Consider the following 10,287-nt stretch of genomic DNA (forward strand, 5'->3'; position numbering starts at 1 on the left):
CTCTAACCGGTCGGCTTTATTTATTTACTTCTCCCCGGATTTCTGTCGCTTTTCCCCACCGGCTGTACCCGGTTTCGAAAAGCTTCATCCACCGCTAAATACCGGTCGCTAAGAGCATTAGCATTGGATTCATCATTTTTATCTTTAAAATTTGATGAAAAGTACATATTTTTTATAAATTCAAAACCTCTCTATCCATAACCCCACATTGGATTAACCATTAGATTCAGTAAAATAATAATATAATATTATTTCGTTAATAATAATATTTTTAATTTATTTTTTTCATATTTGATAATTACACTAACTATATGTTAATTAATAATTTAATTTAATATTTAAATTATTATCTCCTAACTTAAATATATTGTGGCTCAAAATTAGGAAATAATAATTTAAATAAATAAAATAATAGTTATAGAGTGTGAATAGTGAGTCTTCAAATTTGAAGATGAAGATGAATGTACTGTAGCTAAAAGCTTGACATTTGAGCATATGATGAATCTAATACCAGGATTTTAAAATCAAAATCATCAAATTTTGAAGATTGGACTCATTTGATGAGTCCAATGCTAATGCTCTGAGACTAGTTAGAAATTGACCGCCGGTTGAAATGATTGCACGCATTTTTGACCATTCTGGTTAGAGACAGAGACAGAGACAGAGACTGTTGAACTGGTGGCAGCAGAGTGTATTGGCAGCAGGAGTGGAGAAAAAAAAATGGACTGGTGGTTGAATCTTAGGAATTGGTTTGGAATTCAGGGAGCTTAGCCTTGAAGTTTGTTGAGGCTTTAGTTTGATTGAGCTTGAGTTGTGGTTTTTGGAGCAGAAAAGTTTTGGTTTTGAGTTCTGAAGTTAGGCTCTTGATTAAGCTTTGACAGTAGATTCCACGGAGTAGAAGCAGAGGTATACGCTGGAACTCCAAGAATTTTTACGGTGATTGAGGAATTGGAGAATTGGGTCGTCGAATCCGTGAGCGCTAAGAATTGTTCTAATGACAGATCTGTGCTAGGAGATATCTGGGAAATGGCGGCTTCGGATGTTTCTATAAATGGAAATTCCGGTTATAGCGACCATAACGATGTTCCAAACTCAACGGACGGGGAAAAAGGCCATTCCACATTTTCAGGCACCAGCAAAGGTAAAATTCCGGCGAAGTCAGTTTCCTTTCTGCCTAACCGATCAATTATCTGGTTTTCATTTTTCGGATTCTGATTCGGGGTTTGTTCTTGTAGAAGCCGAGACGGCGCTTTACACGGAGCTCTGGCACGCGTGTGCGGGTCCTCTGGTGACCGTGCCTCCTGAAAACGAGCGCGTGTTCTATTTCCCTCAGGGACATATCGAGCAGGTCAGTTGGGCATACCTCGAAAACATTCGTCGGAGTTGTGTTTCCGTTTGCCGTTTTGTGTTCTTACAGTTTTTTTTTTTTTTTTCATTTTTCTTAATTTTATTTATTTAGTTGCAGTTAATAGAAAAAAATTAAGGAAAAAAAAATTGCAAGTACGCGTCTCCTCTATTTCGGGCGAGAAAGCTTTGAACTATGGTTTCTTTTGAAGGGGTTTTTTATGTTTTTTTTTTAGTAATATCACAGTTTCCGTTTCTGTATTTCTTTCGAAGTTGCTAAAACTCGATGGCTTGTTGGCGTGTGCTAAATTAGGTGGAGGCGTCTACCAATCAAGTGGCGGACCAGCAAATGCCATTATATGATCTTCCCTCTAAGATCCTTTGCCGGGTCATTAATGTACAATTGAAGGTAAGCGACTTTCATTGGGACTTTTTTAGTTCCAATTAAATTAATTTGCTTTTTCATTCATCTTAATTAACCTTCTATAAAGGGTTTTGAACTACACAAGTGCACAGATTTTCTTTGCTAACCTCTCTCTCTCTCTCTCTCTCTGTGTAGGCTGAAGCCGACACGGATGAGGTGTTCGTGCAAGTAACTTTGATTCCCGAGGCAAACGTAAGTTTCTTCGTTTGGCTTCAAGCTTGAATTGATTTAAAAGCCAGTGAAACGGGCTTGAGGTTCTTATGATTTGATGTTCTGTTTGATGCCAGCAAGACGAGAACTCTGTGGAGAAGGAACCTCCCCCACCTCCACCACCACGATTTCATGTGCACTCTTTCTGTAAGACGCTAACGGCCTCGGATACAAGCACTCATGGTGGATTTTCGGTGTTAAGACGTCATGCAGATGAATGTCTCCCGCCACTCGTTGGGTTCTGTTATCTTTCGCTATTTAATGAATTATCGTTTTCTACGCTCAAAATAATTTCCAAGTAGGGTTTGTGATTTCCTTTTTTTTTTTTTCTTCGGACAGGACATGTCAAGGCAGCCTCCGACCCAGGAGTTGGTTGCCAAGGACTTGCATGCAAATGAGTGGCGATTCAGGCATATCTTTCGGGGTAATGGTTATATGTTTAGTTTCATGTGTGTGATTGCGGTCAACTGCCATGTTTTTTATGGCTATTTGTCCACTCCATCTTGCCCACGGGTGCATGGAGGGGGAGGGGTCTTTTTTTTTTGTTTTTTGGTTCTTTCCTTTTTGCTCGAACCATGAACGATGTTGCACATTACACTTCCAAGTCATTAACGTTTCCCGTTAGTTTTTTGGGTCAATCATTAACGAGTGCATCCATATACCCCATTTTTTTTATCGATTAAAAAAAATTTATGGAAAATATTTGAATGCCAGGTCAACCGCGAAGGCACTTGCTTCAAAGTGGTTGGAGCGTGTTTGTTAGCTCTAAAAAGCTTGTTGCTGGGGATGCGTTTATATTTCTAAGGTGTGTTGTTTTTTTCATACATATGAGATTCCAGTTTTTACTTATTGCGCTCATACCTATTTAAAAAATAGTTTTCGCATGTTTTGCTTGTGTCTAACAACTGTGTAATACTTTACCTCTTAGGGGTGAGAATGAGGAGCTTCGCGTTGGTGTGAGACGAGCTATGAGACAGCAGGGTAATGTCCCATCCTCAGTCATATCCAGTCACAGCATGCATCTTGGTGTCCTTGCCACTGCATGGCATGCCATCTCTACCAGGACCATTTTCACTGTATACTACAAGCCTAGGTGTGTGGTTAAATATATGTCCACTGCACAATGAAGTTCATTGGCTGCTTATTTTTTATTTCATTGTTGGTGCAATGCTTGAATTTTACTGCTATATTTCTTGTGCTTAAAATTGGGAACGGCTCTAAATTTGACACTGCATGCTTGTGTTAGAAATCTGGTCTTTACCTAAAGTGGTTTACTAAATATCTTCTGACAGGACAAGTCCCGCTGAATTTATTGTTCCCTACGATCAGTATATGGAGTCTGTCAAGAATAACCACTCCATCGGGATGAGGTTCAAAATGAGATTTGAAGGTGAAGAAGCTCCTGAGCAAAGGTATCACTAGTCCTTGTTTTTTCCTTTAGGTTTAATGGCGATCATTTCTTCTTTTAATAGGAGCTGAATGAAGTTCACTGACACAATGCTCTTATATTGCAGGTTTCCTGGTACCATAGTTGGAGTTGAAGATGCTGACACCAAGAGGTGGCCAAAGTCCAAATGGAGATGCCTCAAGGTAGTATTTCAAGTCCTTAGAGCAGTGCGTGTGCCATTTAGCATGGTAGGTGAACGCTTTCATGTTCTTCTAGGTGAGATGGGACGAAACAAGTATTATACCTCGCCCAGAGAGAGTTTCGCCTTGGAAAATAGAGCCAGCTCTTGCTCCATCTGCACTAAATTTCCTTCCGATGCCCAGGCCAAAGAGGGCCCGATCAAACATGGTTCCCTTATCCCCTGACTCCTCAGTTCTTACCAGGGAAGGTACAATCTTATCTGTTGTGGGAACCCAATGGTTATTTCTCGTTTGTAGTTTTTTGCTGATTTTATGAGGTTTTTAGCTATTTATGTCTTTTTAACTCTTGCAACATGTTTAGGTTCATCTAAAGTGACTCTAGACCCTTTGCCATCAAGTGGATTTTCAAGGGTCTTGCAAGGTCAAGAATTCTCGACCTTGGGAGGCAATTTTGTGGAGAGCAATGAGTCTGACACTGCTGAAAAGTCCATTGTGTGGCCACCTTCACTACATGATGAAAAGCTTGACGTAGTTTCTGCATCGAGAAGATATGTGTCAGAGAACTGGATGTCTGGGGGGAGGCATGAACCAACTTACACGGATTTGCTGTTGGGCTTTGGCGCTAATGCTGATATTTCCCATGGTCCCTGTGCACCCTGTGTTGATCAAGCTGCTGCAGCTGTTAAGTTTTCAAGAAAACTTTCACTTGACCAGGAAGGAAAGTTTAACTTTCTGGCTAGCCAATGGTCCTTGCACTCCAATCTCTCGCTTAACTTGTTGGATACTAATCTGAACTGTCCTGTACAAGGTGGTGATGTAGCTTATCAAGCGCAAGGCAATGCTAGATATGATGCCATTACTAAGTCCTCCATGCTCCATTGTCACAGAGTTGAGCACCCACAAGGGAACTGGTTGATGCCTCCACCAGCCCCATGTCATTTTGAGACACCTGCTCATTCAAGAGAGCCAATGCCTATACCTATATCGGTACAGCAATGTGAGGCTGTGAAACCCAAAGATGGGAACTACAAGCTCTTTGGCATACCCCTCATTAGCAATCCTGTTACACCAGGGCCAGTAGCACCACAGAGGGGAATGATGAATGAACCAGGTGGTCATATACTTGATACTTCGCACCCGGCTCGTACTCTTGAGTCTGATCAAAAGTCAGAACAATCCCAGGGTTCAAAATCAGCAGAGAATCCCCTTCCTGTTAATGAGAAGAAATCTGTACAAAGACGTGAGCAACATTCAAGAGAGGTGCAAGGCAAGACACTAGGAAGTTCATCTAGGAGTTGTACCAAGGTATTTTTCCTCTCTTAATTGTAGTTTCAAAATGTCTATGAAGTTTTGATTGAACTTGCTCAACCGGATCCTGTTAATTTCAGGTTCACAAGCAGGGGATTGCACTTGGTAGGTCAGTGGACCTAACTAAATTTAATAATTATGAAGAACTGATTGCTGAATTGGACCAGTTGTTTGAGTTTGGTGGTGGATTGATGGCTCCTCAAAAGAATTGGTTGGTTGTATACACTGATGATGAGGGTGATATGATGCTTGTTGGGGATGATCCCTGGCAGTAAGGATTTTTTTCATTGTTCTGCTTGTTCATTTGATTGTTATCAACTCATTCATGTGCCCTCACTTATGTTTGTCTTCTTCACTGGAAGTCTTATATAACCATTGTCTTATCTGTATAACAGAGAATTTTGTGGCATGGTTCGCAAGATTTTCATCTACACCAGAGAGGAGGTCCAGAAGATGAACCCAGGGACCCTTGATTCAAAGGGTGGGGAGAATCAATTGGTTGGTGAAGAAGGGAATGCGAATGAATTGAAGTCTCAGACGCTTTCTTTCGCATCAACGCCTGAGAAATGTTAGGCCTGGTTCTCATGGGTTCTAGGTAATGTACCTGGGGGCCTGCTCAAGCTGCTAATATATATTTGGTAGTATACAAATGTGCTCAAGGTGTTATTTATCACAAATTGGAGTATGTTTTAATGACCTTGGACACGTTTTATTATCAACGGGATTTTGTTTCTATTTTCTGTCACTTGAAGATTCTGATTCTTCTGCGGATTTATGGTGGTAATATGTGCTATGTTCTTCTGTTGTCATTTTTTTGTTGCAGGGTTTGGAGGAGAGTGCTCTACATTCGTTCCAGTTGGGAAATATGAACTAATTGAGATGGATGTGTCTCACGCTCGTTTAGTTAGCTCCTTCCTTTGTCTCTAAGATATGAGATGTAGATGAGAGATATGATATTACCAGTTTTGCACATGTTGAATGTTTTATGCTGTCCAATTTTATACATAAAATATGTACGTATACCGATTTGTGGGGCAAGGTGATTCCTACCCTTGCGATTGCAGACCATCCCTCCTTGTACATATAGCCTCACTACCCTACTGTAAGTAAGAACATACAGCTTCTAATGTCTTTTGTGTAAGAATTCAGTCATCTAATGTTTTCATTTTGATGGTTTTGAAAAATTTTGATTTCCAAAATTAATGCTGTGAACAATTTGTGCATTTCTGTTAAAGTTATTGTTGATTGTAAGTAGGGGGTGTGAGTAATTTCTATTCGATACGATATGGTATTTAGGTAATATTAAAAATTGTAGTGAGTGCTTTAGATGGTTGTGCGCTGTGTTGATGGTGAGAGTCGACCCACTTCTGGTTCTTTGGGAAAGCATAATTGGATAGGTGCTTATTATCTTTTCGCATGTGGGGGTCGCATTCTTTGCTGGAATCTGTGCCCACTTAGCAAAGGTTGGGTAGCCATCGACCTGCTTATATATTTTTACAAGTTTTGGGTTGGGGCCTGGGGGTAATCTAAATCTGAGGCACACATTCAATTTATTTCACACTGCCGCATAAACAGCCTTTGATTCCTGTCTAATCTATATCCCAATATGGAAATAGGGTCAATACTTAATAATATTATGCGTAATATTGTAACATATATAATATTGTGCATAAAATTGTGTGTATATATATATATATATGTACGTGTGTGTAACACTATCTTCCAACATAAACTGTAAGGTCCTTGCTAGAACCCACTGCAACCCAACACATGAAATACACAAAAATCAACTAACAATCACTCACAGAAAGAACACTCAAGAATGAATAAGCAAGATTCAATTGTGAATCTTGCAAAGAATCTTTGAGGGATTCTCGACTTCCAAGAACGGAACTTTTCACAGAATTCTTCAATACATCATACATGATCACTCTTGCTTTTATACTCGCGGTCGTGAAGAAGGAAATAACAACACTATTTTAATTCCCAAAACGCAAACTACAAGCAATTAAACGCAACTACATGAATTGCAACAAATATCAAAACGCGTCGTTTCACTTTTTCTCTTCATTCAGTTAATTCCGTTATCCTCTCTTCTACAACCCACTCCTCTTCCTCAACTCTTCACCTAAGGCACCCGTGACAATCCCCACCTCTTCAAGGCCTTACCCCCAAGGCACTCGTGACACATCAAAGAACTGTGTCCACCAGATGAGGGTACGAAGCTCTAAGATTCCAGAGCAACTCCCATGAACTATCTTCAGTGGAAGCCCCCACCCATTTAACTAAAACTTCAATTGACGCATGGTTGCCGACTTTCCTCATTCTTCTCTCCAAGATTGCTTCAGGTTCAGGTTGGCACACTTTTTTCCTTGTCACTTGGAGGCAATGTAGGTAATGGGGAAATCTGATCACCAAGCTTCTTTTTCAAACATGAAACATGAAAAAAAGGATGGATCTTTGAGGAGGAAGGCAAATCTAACTTATAAGCCATCATACATATCCTCTCAAGGATCTGAAATGGGCCATAGTATCTAGGGGCCAACTTCATATTGTTTCTCATGTCTACAAACTTTTGTCTATAAGGTTGTAACCTGAGAAAAACCCAATCCCCAACTGCAAAAACTCTCTCAGATCTTCTTCTATCAGCATACAGCTTCATTCTATCTTGAGCCTTTCTTCAAATTCTCCTTCAAGAGAGACTGTACCTCATCTCTGGACTTCAATTGCTGATCCACTACTGCATTAGCAGTAGTAACTGGAACATATGTCAACAACTTGGGAGGAGGGAACCCATACAAAGCCTAAAATGGTGAAAAACCAGTATAGGATCGTAAGTACCCTTCCACACACTTATTCAATGCCTCAGCTTGACCATCAGATTGAGGATGGTAAGCTGAGCTGAAGGCCAAAGTAGTACCTTGCATCTTGAACAATTCTCTCCAAAACAAGCTGGTAAAGACCACTTCTCTATCAAATACAATTGCCTTAGGTAATCCATGGAGTCTGAATACACCAGCAAAGAAAACCTCAGCCACTTTACTGATTGTATAAGAATGAGTCATTAGAAAGAAATGGCCCAACTTAGTCAATCTATCCACGACAGTCAGAATTACTATCATACCATTTGAGCTTGGAAGGCCTTCAATAAAATCCATAGAAATGTCAAGCCAAGGACTTTGAGGAACAGGTAAAGGTTGAAGTAACTCTGCAAGTAGCACAGTTTCATGCTTGTTCATCTAACAAATTTGACATTCCTTCAACTTTTTGAAGTCCTTCCTCATACCTTGCCAGTAAAAATCCATATTAGCCTTTTGGTAAAGTCTTGTGATACCCAACATGGCCGGTTTTAGGACTATGATGGATGTGCTGCAACACTTTCTGCTTTAGGACTATGATGGACGTGGTGCAACACTTTCAGATGGAATGGTGATGAATGAACTATCACCAATTTTCCTTTTCTGAAAAGGAGTCCTTGCTGAAGAGAAAACTCCTTAGGCACCTGCTTCCTTTGTTGCAAGGCAACAAGTAGATTAGTGACATCAACAGAAAATGCATAACTTGTTTAAGCTCTCCTAACCACACAAGAGTGGGAAATGAGATGAGAGCCAATGTAGCTGAATCATCCTCATCCTTCGTTGAAAGTGCATCAGCTACTTTATTGTCTCCGCCGCTCTTGTATTCTATACGAAAATCATACCCCATAAGCTTTGAAATCCACCTAAGCTAAGCTTCAGTAGCCACCTTTTGTTCTAACAAGTGCTTCAATGCCTATTGGTCAGTTTTAATCTTAAAGGTCTGACCCAACAGGTATGGCCTCCACTTCCCCACTGCATACACCAGTGCCAAGAATTATTTTTCATATGTTGACAAAGACAGTGCTTTGCCCTTTAGAGCCTTGCTAAAGAGGCTATAGGTTGGCCATCTTGCATCAATACAGCTCCCAACCTTACCCCTGAGGCATCACATTCAATGGTAAATTCCTTAGAAAAATCTAGCAATCTCAAAACAGAAGGCTTGGCAACAATAGCTTTCAATGCTTAAAGACCCATTCAACCTCAACAGACCATACAAATGAGTTTTTCTTTAATAACATGGTTAATGGGGCAGCAATGGACCCATAATTCTTAATGGATTTTCGATAGTACCCAGTAAGGCCCAAAAAACCTCTTAATGCCTTCATTATCTTAGGAATAGGCCAATCCAACATGGAGGAAATCTTGGTTGGGTCTGCCCTCACTCCACTTCCAGAAATAATGGGGCTCAAATAATCCACTTCAGTGACCACAAACCTACATTTGGATCTTTTTGCAAACAAAGTATGTTGCTGTAAAATAGATAAAACTGTTTTCAAGTGTGCAAGATGTTCAACCAAATCTTGGCTATAAACCAAGATATCATAAAAAAAATACTAATACAAACTTTCGAAGATAAGGCTAGAAGACATAATTCATCAACCATTGAAAAGTGGCAGGTACATTGGTAAGCCCAAATGGTATTACCAAGAACTTATAGTGGCCCTCATGAGTTCTTTTAGGAATATCATCATCTTTCACTCTTATCTGAGATCAAGTTTGGAAAAAAACTTGGCACCATAGAACTTATTAAGTAGCTCATCAATGACAGGAATTGAAAACTTTTCTTTGATAGTTGCTTGATTGAATGCTTGATAATCCATACACATCCTCCCAAGTTCCATCAGCTTTTTTAACAAGTAGAACAGGTGAGGAAAATGGGCTTTAACTAGGCCTTATAACCCCATTCTTTAACAAATCCTGCACAATCTTCTTAATCTCAAACTTCTGGTAGTGAGGATATCTATAAAGTCTCATTGAAATTGGTGCAGTATCATCCTTCAACACAATCTGATGGTCAAAGGCTCTAAGTAGTGGTAAGCCCACTGGTTCATCAAATACTGATCCAAAGTGCTACAGAACTTCTTCTACCTCAGCTTTCAACTCAACATGTTCCACCTTAGGCTCTACTGCCACCAACTGCAACAACCACCCTTGCTTCCTAATAAAGGAAGACTTTAACAAGTTAGCCCCCCAACTTCCCATTCTGTCACATCAGAAATAAGACCTTGTAAAGACAATTTCTTCCCATTCACCTCAAATTGCATAGACATATTAGTAAAATCCCATTGGATGGGACCCACTATTTTAAGCCACTGAACTCCTAATACAATGTCACAGCCACCAAGAGTTAGAACATGGAAACAAACCAAAAATTTAGTTCCTTGAACACTTATCATTTCCTCACATCTACCTCGACTGATTATCTTAGTGCCATTTGCCACTTTAACCTGAAGACCCCCATCTTCTATCACCTTTAAGTTTGCAGACTCCGCCACCAATGGATCCAAGAAGTTGTGAGTACTTCCTGAGTCCATAAGAATTTCAACAGAAAATGAG

The 10,287-nt window shown here is 40.0% G+C and overlaps 1 protein-coding gene across 1 annotated transcript; it reads left to right on the plus strand.

The window, feature by feature from the left end:
* Positions 1–588: 588 nt before the first annotated feature.
* On the plus strand, positions 589–6,038 carry LOC109000359 (auxin response factor 2B-like). The gene is made up of 15 exons (XM_018977198.2): positions 589–1,141; positions 1,236–1,348; positions 1,658–1,753; positions 1,904–1,960; positions 2,056–2,211; positions 2,318–2,402; positions 2,693–2,783; positions 2,907–3,071; positions 3,271–3,390; positions 3,493–3,568; positions 3,642–3,813; positions 3,927–4,870; positions 4,954–5,144; positions 5,269–5,468; positions 5,697–6,038. The coding sequence occupies exons 1-14, from the start codon at positions 1,027–1,029 to the stop codon at positions 5,444–5,446; spliced, it is 2,559 nt and encodes an 852-aa protein (XP_018832743.1). The 5' UTR covers positions 589–1,026; the 3' UTR covers positions 5,447–5,468; positions 5,697–6,038.
* Positions 6,039–10,287: the final 4,249 nt, after the last annotated feature.

Source organism: Juglans regia, chromosome 2 (genome assembly GCF_001411555.2).
Source record: "Juglans regia cultivar Chandler chromosome 2, Walnut 2.0, whole genome shotgun sequence".
In the NCBI taxonomy this organism is placed as follows: domain Eukaryota; kingdom Viridiplantae; phylum Streptophyta; class Magnoliopsida; order Fagales; family Juglandaceae; genus Juglans; species Juglans regia.